The sequence below is a fragment of the Oncorhynchus nerka genome, linkage group LG6, assembly GCF_034236695.1.
Source record: "Oncorhynchus nerka isolate Pitt River linkage group LG6, Oner_Uvic_2.0, whole genome shotgun sequence".
NCBI classification, from domain to species: Eukaryota; Metazoa; Chordata; class Actinopteri; order Salmoniformes; family Salmonidae; genus Oncorhynchus; species Oncorhynchus nerka.
In genome coordinates, this window is record NC_088401.1 from 61,887,143 (window position 1) to 61,901,434 (window position 14,292).

The window sequence follows — 14,292 nt, forward strand, 5'->3', positions numbered from 1 at the left end:
GATCTGTTTATAGAGGACTTCATGCAAGGATGGTGGGGGTTTAGGGATGGTGGGTTTGAGTGGGCTTACGGGTGGGGTTTGAGAGATGGTGGTGGTGTGAGTGTGCTTACGGGTGGGGTTTGAGAGGTATTGGGTGTGAGTGGGCTTACGGGTGGGGTTTGAGAGGTGGTGGGTGTGAGTGGGCTTACGGGTGGGGTTTGAGAGGTGGTGGGTGTGAGTGGGTTTACGGGTGGGGTTTGAGAGGTGGTGGGTGTGAGTGGGCTTACGGATGGGGTTTGAGAGTTGGTGGGTGTGAGTGGGCTTACGGGTGGGGTTTGAGAGGTGGTGGGTGGAGTGGGTTTACGGGTGGGGTTTGAGAGATGGTGGTGGTGTGATTGGGCTTACGGGTGGGGTTTGAGAGATGGTGGTGGTGTGATTGGGCTCACGGGTGGGGTTTGAGAGGTGGTGGGTGTCAGTGGGCTTACGGGTGGGGTTTGAGAGGTGGTGGGTGTGAGTGGGAGCTTTTGAAGATTAAGTCGGGGGATTAGTGTTATCTGAGCTTCTCGTCTCTCCCCTCTCTGTTTCCCAGGTAGAGCCGAATGGGGCTAAGTGGACAGACAGACAGAAATACAGACGGATAGACAGAGGGACAGACTTACCAACGGCGTAAACCGGAGTGGAATATCCCAAAGCAAGCGTCTCAGGAGAGAAGGACACAGTATGCAGGCAGCATGGAACAGGTGAAGGAGCAGCAGCCTTTCTGCTCACTCTCCAAGAGCCAGAGAGAGAGAGACCGTGAAAGGGAGAGGGATCGGGAACGGCGTCACACCGCATCATCAACAGACCAAGAAGGGGCCTGCCGTGTGCCAACCCAGAAGTCCTACAGCTCTAGCGAGACGCTGCAGGCCTACGACCATGACCCCGCCCGGCTGCTGTTCTCAGGCCGAGTCAAGGAGATGGCCCACCAGGAGACCAATGACTACAGCAGGCCAGGTCAGTACAGCCACAGCTCTATTCCAATAATATGAAAGGATCATTCATAATCGGTCTGCTGTTTGGATATCATTTGTTTCATACGTGTACTTTTTAAACATACTTAACTTAGGAACACATAGACTTTGGTTTAATAATAAAAAATTGCAAGGTGTATTATAGAATTGAAATTAATTGTCTGCTGTTGAGATCATTGACATAGGAAAGATAGATAGAGAGATACTATATTAGTAAGTTTATCATTCTTTCAAAGGGCCTCCCATGGGTTTCCTTGAAAACTTTATCTTGGTAATGCATGATCCATTAACCAGCATTCATAGTTCGTCATTTGAGGTTTGTATTACTCCATGACGAACAGTAGAGCTCTTTTCCGTCTGTGCAGTATGTACAGATCCAAATGAAATGATCGCGCTTCACTTCACATACCGTTGATAATTACCCATTGAACTGCTGAGCAAATAACCCACCGTTGTAATTGGTTGTTGGCAATTGGTAGGAAATGTTCATAATAAGAAAAAAGTTGGGTGGTTTATTTTAGTGTCATAGACGATTCTTGATTTTCTAAAATTGCATATTTTGTGGCATATTTCTCATTGATGTCTGCTAATTGGCGCCAACTGGAAAGGAATTGCATTCTGATTAGGCTGTGGGAAGAATGTTCATTTCCCCTTTATTTCTAGATCAAATTACAACCTTTAATGAAAAGGTAATGAGCGATTAGACTTATTATCACTTCAATTATCAATAATTGTTATCTACACATTTCAAAGTTGTATCTGTTTTTAAAAGTAAATTCACACCTTAAGTCAAATGTATAGTTTAAGGTTATTAATTGTCTTTTGAAGGTTTTAACACATGACATACAATATTGCCAAAGTCCGGAATCGCTCCCCTGCAGTTTTTTCTTTAAAATGTTATTTGTCCATTTCACTTGTTTAAATGTTTTCTGCCATGAAATAACCAGTAAACTAAATCAAATGACAGTTTTAAATGAATTTATTCATTGATAATTTACTTACATTAATCTTGCTCCCTGTCTTGTCTGCACTAATGATATTTCTATATTGATGTGGATAAAATACATGTCTGTAATCTTATGCAGCATGACATGACATTCTCTATTATTCAGCTAGCTGAATACATTTTTTTATAGAATGACTTTGAATGTACATATGAAAACATATATATCGATAAATATATACACTGAACAAGATTTTCCATCCAAAATTGTTTTAGTGCTGTCCACGCATTTAGAAATATAAATTCAGTGAAAAGTACATTAATTGTAGATTTTTGCTGTTTACTTCAGATTACATTCTTTTTTCTAAATCCAGCATTGACATCCTGTAAATTCCTTTGCATCTCTGTTTTTCACCATTTTGTTTCTCTATTAAATCAACACTTTAGATCCAGATTTACAAACAATTTAGACACAGAATTGTGGAACTCTTTCAATTTACAAAAAATAATAATTTGGGTAGTTGTACAATGAGTGGGAGTCTCTTTTCTCTGAGTACGCACCCACAGTTTTTAAGGAACTCAGTCTGGCTTTCAACGGACTCTTGAAAGTTGTAATAGTAGAATGCACGAGGTGCAATTTGGAAATTGGGTCGTGCGTCATCAGTTTTCCTCTGGTCATGTCAGTCATTGCATACATAGGAGAGCTATTTATAACTTGTCAGAAATGTCCAGATCAACAAGCCCATGTCAGCTAACGTTTTTTTAGCCCATAGATTTTGTTGTAACATTCAAGTCACTCAAATATCAGATGAATACACGTGAGACATGGCAACATGAATAGAATTGCAAGAGAATGGACTTTAAAACTGCAAAATGTTCACTGCCCCGCTTGACAAAATGTGTAGAATTGCAGGAAATAAGGTTTAAACCTACAAAATGTTCTCTCCGCCAACAAGAGGGGTGTGAACAGTTTGTGTCAAACCGTGCTTGTGCCCATAGAAATAGCCGTGGCGCCCGTGCACGGTGGGGGGGATGTTGTTTTCAGCAGAAGTCCTATCATCTTCCATCTTACTTGAATGTACAGTATGTCTGTTGTGACTTGTCTTCTGATTTACTGGTTGGCTTTTATTTTTGTGAGGCTTCTATTTGAGTTAAGCTTACTGCCCTTCTAAGAACAGACATTTTAAGAATCACAAAAACATTTAAGCTACACATTTTGGCAAAATGGCAGTCATTGTAAATAAGGATTTGTTCTTAACTGACTTGCCTCGTTAAAAATAAAACAAAACGTCCGCACCAGATATTGTGGGTTTGGGATTGGGGTTTGATAACATTGTTAAATTATAGGCCTGCTATTTGGTTTTGTCTCTACAGGACAGGCCTTCTCGCTGAGGCAACTTGGGATATGTGAGGCCTCCACACGCAGAGGCCTGGCCCTCTGCCCTGAAACGGGCCTCTCGCACCCCCTTGGTAGCTACTCCAGAGGAACGGTCCCCACACAGAATAATGAGCACACATCTCCGGAACGTACCATGGCTCTCTGGGGCAGGGGTGCCAAGTCAGGCCAAAGCTCATGCCTGTCTAGTCGCTCCAACTCGGCCATTACCCTGACAGACACCAAAATGGACAATAAGTCGGACAACGAAATTGGTGAGTCTGCCACACCTTTATTTGTTAATTGTGATCCCCCTTATTCCTGTTTTTGTGGAGGTTTAAGTAGGAAGTTAATCGCACAACAAATGTGCAAACTAGTAAGCATTGTACCGGTAATATTTCATTGGTGCTCAGGAAATCTCTTTCATTGGTGGAAGCAATAAGCGGTGGATTCTGATTGGGCATGTGCAGCTGCTGTTTGGGGATAAAAGGCATGTTTCATGGCCTCTTGTGGATAAGAATTTGGTCTTCCAATTGAGTGTTTGGTAGTCACCTGGTCATCTCCACATGGAAGCAGGGGAGTTTGATAAAGTTTCCCCTTGGGCTAGTGTGTAATCAAAGATAGCTTTGTAAAGCGTCGGTCAGAGATTTCGCATAGAAATTCCACAGTAGTTGAACGAGCACACACAATAGCTGATTTAAGATGGTTCAATTGTTTGAAGTGCAAATTTGATCATGCTCGAAACCCAAAACTTAAGACTGTGGTATTCTTTTGAAGGAAGATCTTCTGTGCATCAAATGCGGGATAAAAAAATATACATTTCTGTTTATACTTATCAATATTGCTTTAAGTGATAAATGACTCTTTCATTTTGATTTAGAAAGGGTTTGTACTCAAACAAAAAGCAGTCTATACAGCTATCTAAAAACACAGTTATTTTGTTGCTTTTGTTGTGTATAGAATGTGAGGCACTTTCAGTGTATAATATTCCTTGCAGTGATAACTTTTTAACTTTTTATCCGGCATTTTTCAATGACTTTACAAAAAGTACAATGTTTTGCCTCCAACTTTGAGGTGATGTTATTGTCTATTACTTATTTATTCATGTCGTTGTGCTATTATATTTTCTACACATCATCCATGGTCTCACATTTGTTCATAGAGCAGTTTTGACAACTTTTGCTGCTGTTAAGCTAATTTGAGGAATACTTTTATCTTTAATGCTCTCAAAAAGCATTGAAAATCTATTTACCATAGTGGTATGTATTGTCATCTCATATGTTTGCTATCGCCATACTTTTCAACAAGCATTTACCAAAGGTACAGAAGAAAGAGAGATGATAGTAGTGGATTATCCAAGAATTATCCACAGACTTTCAACTGGCCAGAACATATAGAAAGGTCACATGGTACAAAGGAAATATTTTGTGTTCAGAGCAAGCAATTTATATTTCAGTTATGTTCCAGAGAGATATTCCATACCACACTTGGGACGTAGATCTGAGACGTGGATCTTTCGCCTCTCTTAAGTGCCTTTTTTCCTTTTATAACATTATTTTGTTTTATTATAGACTCCAACTACTTTGTTACTACTACTGATGTAAAAAGGGCTTTATAAAATATATTTGCATTTGATTGGATGGAAAAACGTGTGGAAAATAAATTGATGCAAGGGTAGTGATCGGAAGGATTAATGCTCCCACCAAAGTCCACATCTGCTTGTTCACACACTTCAATTTCTGTGTCCTCATCTAGTTTTTTAAAGCCCCACATTATTCATGTGACGCCATATAATGTCATTCCAAATAACTCATTGATGACGTGTAATGGGAGTAAAATAAGACATTCAAGGCACCTAACAAGGTGTTTTCTTTTCTTATTACTTTTCCTCCATGTTTGTTGCAGCTGTTACATGCGATCTCTGTGGCTCAGAAAGCGCATTGGAGTTAGCTGGCTTCAAAAGGCTCTGACCTGGCCTCCTACCCCCACTACCCCCCGCAGCCTCTCTCCTTTGGAGTCTCTTTTGGAGATGTCTGGAGTGCTGCCGCTCATTTGTTCTTGTTAGTGTGACTCCCCGCTGTGACTTTTATCTCGCCCAATTTCCACCCTATTATTTTAATCATAGGGAAAATAAGCAATACGTGCCACATCTTGTTCGCAGGTAGCTAAGCTACCACCCGTTAGGAAGGCGCGGAAAGATGCCCAGAGTTCTCAAATTTTAATTAAACCCTAACCACGGGTAACTTTTCCGTCAGTTGTGCTTGTTTGTTCGTTTGTAGCTTAACCTTATTTGGATGTTTTGTTGTGAATGATAAGAGGTTCAGATCTTGACGTGTCATGCACTAATCAACAGCTACATTGTTGATTTGTTATCGTGTTATCCTTATCTGGTATCAGATGGCTACTTTTATTTTCAACTTGAGCAAAGGGGAAAAGTCATCCTTTAATACTGCTTTAGATCTCATTCTTTCTCTCTTTTTGTCATGAAGCATTACACTTTCGACTTTCACTATTTAATGAAGCAGCTAAGAGGAATTACCCATCCAAAGGTTTCCATCAACTGAATATGCATGTGAAAGCCGTTACAAAGGGGCGTTCAGCTCCACTTATTCATAAATGAACTCAATATTTCATTGTAATTTGCACCGTTCTGGGCAGTCAGACACAGAAGACTACTACAGTCTTGGCAGACTGTCGGGCTATAGCATCTGCAACTGTTAATAACTGCCTGATCCAAGAGAAAGAAGACTAAGATTAAAGACTGTGTCTTTGCTGGCTGTGTTTCATTCCAAAAGAATCCAGAGAATTTAGGTCCAGATTGACAGATTTACTTTGTTGGTTGTGATGTTGGTTGTGATGTTGGTTGTTTTGTTGGTTTGGGATGTTGGTTGTTTTGTTGGTTTGCGATGTTGGTTGTTTTGTTGGTTTGCGATGTTGGTTGTTTTGTTAGTTGTGGTGTTGGATGTTTTGTCGGTTGTGATGTTGGTTGTTTTGTTGGTTTGGGATGTTGGTTGTTTTGTTGGTTTGCGATGTTGGTTGTTTTGTTAGTTGGGATGTTGGTTATTTTGTTGGACTGTTGTGTTGGCCCTGATGATGGGTTATTGTCTGATCAGCGTCTAATAACAGTGAACAAATTGATTGAGACAATTGTGCCGAATCGTACCCTGTCGACAACAAATCCAAGGCCTTCTGAACCGATGTCCTCAAGAGCATTTTAACAGCTGTTTTAACATATTATTAATGCTATGTGTCTGTGACATTTTATCAGTGCAAAAATGGCAAAAGAAGTCCAATTTATCCAAACAATGAAGACAGCCACCAAAGACAGTTTTACACACCACTCTCAAATAGAGTATAACTCCTGGCTGCTTTGTGTGAACCCTTCCAGTAAAAGGTTAATTGAATTACACGAGAAGACATTGTAACATGCAGTGCAGCACAGCACACACCAGAGAGCTGTGGGTATATGATACACACACACACACACACACACACACACACACACACACACACACACACACACACACACACACACACACACACACACACACACACACACACACACACACACACACACACACACACACACACACACACACACACACACACAGGGAGTCTAACAAACAAAGGTTACACACCATCTGTCAACTCCTGCCTCAGATCCGCATCACATCACGATTACAGTGGAATCATTCTATTGATCATGGAAAATAAAAACACCCTCACACTGCCTATATAATTCAATATGGCCTAAGTTGGGAATATACAGAACAAGTAAAACCTTTAGTTTGGTCAAAGGCTCTGAACATCTGTGACGTTTTTGAAGAAGAGCTGAGAACGCATCAGTGTGTTTGAGCCACAGACCCTAGTGGCCTGAGTGCCGGCCACGTCCAACTCTTGTTATTTTCTCCTCTCCTGGTCCCATTGACTGCTCCCTCTCAGAAGAGTTGCCTTTATCTTTTGTCGGACCGTGTCAATGTATGTAGGACACTGGCTGCGTGATGTGTGTACAGCGCAGAGGTGTCATGGGGGTAACATGCTCATCCATCAACTGAACCCACACTGCTTTCTATTTTGGTGGAAGACAGAAAGAGCTTGGTGTGGAAGATTTCCTTGCTGTTTCGTTGGGTAAAGGGTCAATTCCATTGTATCTAAACTTCTGTTACTTATTTGATAAGACTTGACTCATTTCTTTTTAACTCCTGGTTGGGGAATAATTTATGCCCAATTCATACCTTGACGACCTCTTTTCTAAAATAGTTTTCAATTCATCCTGTGTGGTTACAGAGGAATTTAACCTGGCCTTGTTGTCCAAACCGATTGCGCTTGCCATTGTTGGTTAGCCGTTGGTAAGCAAAACATGCCATTGAGCCTGCCATTGTTGTATTGCCTTTGGTAAGCAGTTGCATACACCAGACCAGACTGCACAACATGCTATTACAATTAAGACCTACTCTAGCATTGTCAATTACCAGACCTGCTATTGACTGTACTATATAGAAAGGGCTCATTTCATTTCAATAGGCAGCCTGATGGAGTAGCTGTATTAGCCTCCAACATGGAAACAGTTAGGGGTCTATTTCTCAACACATGGCAACATCCCCTTACACTGTGTATAAGACAGTAGTTTAGGAATTGTTAGTTAGATTACTTGTTGGTTATTACTGCATTGTCGGAACTAGAAGCACAAGCATTTCGCTACACTTGCATTAACATCTGCTAACCAGGTGTATGTGACAAATACAATTTGATTTGATTTGATTAGGCTGCGTGTTGAGGCTGCGGTGTATATATAACTGTCTCAGAGCTACTTGTCCTTTTCCTTTCTTTTCAACAGAATCAGCATCATTAGCATCTACTCAAGTGTAACATCATGTTCCTTGAATAATACAACGCAGAGCTAATTTCGATCGTTGGTGGCTTTTCCCCTGTTGAAACACTGTGTTTTATTGCTGGAGCAATCTTAGCTTTTGTAGACATCAGATCAAATCAAACGCTACGGGTTAAGACTACTTGTCAAACGGCCAAATCACATTGATGCTTATTGACGCTCCCATGGCGACTATATGTTTTGAATGACAACTCTTCTCCGATGAGCTCAGATATTGAAAAGGAAGGAAAAATGGTTGACAAGCCATTATAATACTGTGTGTATCCCTGTAAATAAGATGGGAATTTATGGAAACATAAAAGCAGCTATTAAGAGTGAAAATAAAAATAAAAATAATTCTCATATGGCATGTTTTAAACATGAATCACATGAGGGAAACTCACATTAAGATCAGTCTAATAACACTCTGCCAACCTGGATCTCTTAGCTGTGTCTGAATCCTGGCTTAGAAAAACCACCAAAAACCCTGAAATCTCCATCGCTAAATATAACATTTCCCGCCAAGTTAGAACTGCCAAAGGGGGCGGTGTTGCAATCTACTGCAAAGATAGCCTGCAGAGTTCTGTATTACTATCCAAGTCTGTACCCAAACAATTCGAGCTTCTACTTCTAAAAGTTCACCTTTCCAGAAACAAAACTCTCACTGTTGCTGCTTGCTATAGACCTCCCTCTGCCCCCAGCTGTGCCCTCGATACCATATGTGAATTGATTGCCCCCCATCTATCTTCTGAGCTCGTGCTACTAGGTGACCCACTCAATAAATGTAGAACTAGGAATAGATATAGTCCTTGGTTCACTCCAGACCTGTCTGCCCTTGACCAGCACAAAAACATCCTGTGGCGTTTTGCATTAGCATCGAATAGCCCCCGTGATATGCAACTTTTCAGGGAAGTTAGGAACAAATATACACAGGCAGTTAGAAAAGCTAAGGCTAGCTTTTTCATACAGAAATTTGCATCCTGTAGTACTAACTCAAAAAAGTTCTGGGACACTGTAAAGTCTATGGAGAATAAGAGCACCTCCTCCCAGCTGCCCACTGCTCTGAGGCTAGGAAACACTGTTACCACTGATAAATCCACTATAATTGAGAATTTCAATAAGCATTTCTCTACGGCTGGCCATGCTTTCCACCTGGCTACCCCTACCCCGGTCAACTGCCCGGCACCCTCCACAGCAACCCGCCAAAGCCCCACCATTTCTCCTTCACCCAAATTCAGATAGCTGATGTTCTGAAAGAGCTGCAAAATCTGGACCCATACAAATCAGCCGGGCTAGACAATCTGGACCCTCTCTTTCTAAAATGATCTGCTGAAATTGTTGCAACCCCTATTACTAGCCTGTTCAACCTCTCTTTCGTATCATCTGAGATTCCCAAAGATTGGAAAGCTGCCTCGGTCATCCCCCTCTTTAAAGGGGGGGCACTCTTGACCCAAACTGCTACAGACCTATATCTATCCTACCCTGTCTTTCTAAGGTCTTCGAAAGCCAAGTTAACAAACAGATTACCGACCATTTCGGAACCCACCGTACCTTCTCCGCTATGCAATCTGGTTTCAGAGCTGGTCATGGGTGCACCTTAGCCACTCTCAAGGCCCTAAACGACATCATAACCGCCATCGATAAGAGACATTACTGTGCAGCCGTATTCATCAACCTGGCCAAGGCTTTCGACTCTGTCAGTCACCACATTCTTCTTGGCAGACTCGACAGCCTTGGTTTCTCAAATGATTGCCTCGCCTGGTTTACCAACTACTTCTCTGATAGAGGTCAGTGTGTCAAATCGGAGGGCCTGTTGTCCGGACCTCTGGCAGTCTCTATAGGTGTGCCACAGGGTTAAATTCTCGGGCTGACTCTCTTCTCTGTATACATCAATGATGTTGCTCTTGCTGCTGGTGATTTGCTGTTCCACCTCTATGCAGACAACACCATGCTGTATACTTCTGGCCCCTCTTTGGACACTGTGTTAACTAACCTCCAGACAAGCTTCAATGCCACACAACTCTCCTTCCGTGGCCTCCAACTGCTCTTAAACGCAGGTAAAACTAAATGCATGCTGTTCAATCAATCACTGCCCGCACATGCTCCCCCGTCCAGCATCACTACTCTGGACGGCTCTGACTTAAAATACGTGGACAACTACAAATACCTGGGTGTCTGGTTAGACTGTAAACTCTCCTTCCAGACTCGCATTAAGCATCTCCAATCCAATCCTGTATGCTCTCGTTGGTAGGCCCTCGCTTCATACTCGTCGTCAAACCCACTGGCTACAGGTCATCTACAATTCTCTGCTAGGTAAAGCTCCGCCTTATCTCAGCTCACTGGTCACCATAGCAGCACCCACTCATAGCACGCACTCCAGCAGGTATATCTCACTGGTTACCCCCAAAGCCAATTCCTCCTTTGGTCGTCTTTTCTTACAGTTCTCTGCTGCCAATGACTGGAACGAACTGCAAAAATCTCTGAGGCTGGAGACTCACATCTCCCTCACTAGCTTTAAGCACCAGCTGTCAGAGCAGCTCACAGATCTCTGCACCTGTACATAGCCCATCTGTAAACAGCCCATCTATTTACCTACCTCATCCCCATACTGTATTTATTTATTTATCTTGCTCCTTTGCACCCCAGTATCTCTACTTGCACATTCATCTTCTGCACATCTACAATTCTAGTGTTTAATTGCTATATTGTAATTACTTCGCCACGATGGCCTATTTATTGCCTGAACTTACCTCATTTGCACTCACTGAATATAGACTTTTTCTTTTCTTTTGTTCTACTGTATTATTGACTGTATGTGTAGTTTATTCCTGTATACCTGTATACTTTATACCTGTACATAGCCCATCTATAATTTAGCCACAAATAACTACCTCTTCCCCTACTGTATTTATTTATTTAGCTCCTTTGCACCCCATTATTTCTATTTCTGCTTCGCACATTCTTCCCACTGCAAATCTACCATTCCAGTGTTTTAATTACTATATTGTATTTACTTCGCCACCATGATCTTTTCTTTTCCTTTACCGCCCTTATCTCACCTAATTTGCTCACATCGTATATAGCCTTATTTTTCTACTGTATTATTGACTGTATGTTTGTTTTACTCCATGTGTAACTCTGTGTTGTTGTATGTGTCGAACTGCTTTGCTTTATCTGTCACATTCTGACCATAGTTATTTTGTGTTTCCTTGTTTTAGTGTTGGTCAGGACGTGAGCTGGGTGGGCATTCTATGTTGTATGTCTAGTTTGTCTATTTCTATGTTTGGCCTGATATGGTTCTCAATCAGAGGCAGGTGTTAGTCATTGTCTCTGATTGGGAACCATATTTAGGTAGCCTGTTTTGTGTTGGGTTTTGGCGGGTGGTTGTTTCCTGTCTTTGTGTTCTCTGCACCAGATAGGACTGTTTCGGTTTTGCCACGTTTGTTATTTTGTATTTGTGTAGTGTTCACGTTATCGTCTTTCATTAAACATGTTGAACACGAACTACGCTGCATTTTGGTCCTCCTCTCCTTCGACGGAAGAAAGCCGTGACAGAATCACCCACCAAAACAAGACCAAGCAGCGTGGTGACAGGCAGCGGCAGGAGGAGCAGTGCAATCAGGACTTCTGGACTTGGAAGGAGATCCTAGACGGGAAAGGACCCTGGGCACAGCCAGGAGAATATCGCCGCCCCAAAGAAGAGCTTGAGGCAGCGAAGGCGGAGTGGCGCTGGTATGAGGAGGCAGCACGGCGGTGCGGATGGAAGCCCGACAGTCAGCCCCAAAAATGTCTTGGGGGTGGCACACAGGAAGTGTGGCAAAGCCAGGTAGGAGACCTGCGCCAACTTCCTGTGCTTACCGGAGGGCGAGAGAGACGGGGCAGGCACCGTGTTATGCTGTGGAGCGCACAGTGTCCCCAGTGCGGGTGCATAGCCCGGTGCGGTACATACCAGCTCCTCGTGTATCGGCCGGGCTAGAGTGGGCATCGAGCCAGGTGCCATGAAGCCGGCTCTACGCATCTGGCCTCCAGTGCGTCTTCTTGGGCCGGCGTCCATGGCACCAGCCTTATGCATGGTGTCCCCGGTTCACCTGCATAGCCCAGTGCGGGCTATTCCACCTCGCCGCACTGGCAGGGCGACCGGGAGCATTCAACCAGGTAAGGTTGGGCAGGCTCGGTCCTCAAGAGCTCCAGTGCGCCTGCATGGTCCGGTCTACCCAGTGCCACCTACACGCACCAGCCCTCCGGTAGCAGCCCCCCGCGCCAGGCTTCTTGTGCGTGTCCAGAGACCAGTACTCCCTGTTTCCCTTCCCGGTACTGGGCCGAAGACACGTACCTCAGGGCGAGTGCGGGGAAGGGAAACAGAGAGTACTGGTCTCTGGACACGCACAAGAAGCCTGGTGCGGGGGGCTGCTACCGGAGGGCTGGTGCATGTAGGTGGCACTGGGTAGACCGCACTCGCCCTGAGGTACGTGTCTTCGGCCCAGTACCACCCAGTACCACCAGTGCTGGCATCACGCGCCAGAGCCGCCAGTCTGCAAGGAGCCGCCAGAGCCGCCAGTCTGCAAGGAGCCGCCAGTCTGCAAGGAGCCGCCAGAGCCGCCAGTCTGCAAGGAGCCGCCAGAGCTGCCAGTCTGCCAGGATCCGCCAGAGCCGCCAGTCAGCCAGGATCCGCCAGAGCCGCCATTCAGCCAGGATCAGCCAGAGCCGCCATTCAGCCAGGATCCGCCAGAGCCGCCAGTCAGCCAGGATCCGCCAGAGCCGCCAGTCAGCCAGGATCCGCCAGAGCCGCCATTCAGCCAGGATCAGCCAGAGCCGCCATTCAGCCAGGATCCGCCAGAGCCGCCAGTCAGCCAGGATCTGCCAGAGCTGCCATTCAGCCAGGAGCTGCCAGAGCCGTCAGTCAGCCAGAAGCTGCCACGTTTGTTATTTTGCATTTGTGTAGTGTTCATAAAACATGTAGTAGAAAGGTCAACATAACGTAGAGGAAATAGAGCCATTGAGATGATTGATGACAGAGACCAGGTAGGACAGTGTCACTTTCATTGTCAAACTCATTATATTATTATTATAATAGAGTCCTCCTCTTCTCATATTCTATTTCTTTTCAAGTACAGCCCAGCAGAAACACTCAATCATATGAACATTCATTCACTCACGCCCACACAAACTTTAGCACATGCACACACACATACTGTACACACGATGAGTGATACGGAACATCTTCAAACCTTAAATGTGCAGAATCTCTATTCTCCTTGACTGTATCTTACAATGTACAAAACATCCCACGGCTATATATACTGAACAGAAATATAAACATTTCAACGATTTTACTGAGTTACATTTCATATAAGGAAATCAGTCAATTGAAATACATTCATTAGGCCCTGATCTATGGATTTCACATGACTGGGCAGGGGCACAGCCATAGGCCCACCCACTTCGGAACCAGGCCCACACACTGGGGAACCAGGCCCAGCCAATCAGAATGAGTTTTTCGCCACAAACTGGCTGTATTACAAACAAAAATCATCCTCAGTTTCATTAGCTGCCCGGGTGGCTGGTCTCAGATGATCTGTCAGGTGAAGAAGCTAGATGGGGAGGTCCTGGGCTCGCATGGTTACAAGTGGTCTGTGGTTGTGAGGCCATTTGGACGTACTGCCATATTCTCTAAAATTCTCTTCTATCAAGGCTTTCCACTAGACATTGGAACATTGATGCGGTGCGGGGACTTGCTTCTATTCAGCCACAAGAGCATTAATGAAGTCGGGCACTGATGTTGGGCGATTAGGCCTGGCTCGCAGTCGGCATTATATTTCATCTCAAAGGTGTTCGATGGGGTTGAGATCAGGGCTCTGTGCAAGCCAGTCAAGTTCTTCCATGCCAATCTCGAGAGATCATTTCTGTATGGACCTCGCTTTATGCACACGGGCATTGTCATGCTGAAACAGGAAAGGGCCTTCCCCAAACTGTTGCCAAAAAGTTGAAAGCACAGAATCGTCTAGAATGTCATTGTATGCTGTAGCATTAAGATGTCCCTTCAATGGAACTAAGTGGCCTAGCCTGAACCATGAAAAACATCACCAGACCATTATTCCTCCTCCACCAAATGTTA

The 14,292-nt window shown here is 43.9% G+C and overlaps 1 protein-coding gene across 1 annotated transcript in view; it reads left to right on the plus strand.

The window, feature by feature from the left end:
- The window catches only part of si:dkey-237h12.3 (teneurin-3), a 172,077-nt gene that overhangs the window by 19,938 nt on the left and 137,847 nt on the right, over positions 1 to 14,292 (plus strand). Inside the window, exons 2-3 of the mRNA XM_065019761.1 lie at positions 569 to 972; positions 3,307 to 3,582. Coding sequence (XP_064875833.1) covers positions 711 to 972; positions 3,307 to 3,582 — 538 coding nt within the window. The 5' untranslated portion in view covers positions 569 to 710. The remainder of the gene's footprint in view (positions 1 to 568; positions 973 to 3,306; positions 3,583 to 14,292) is intronic.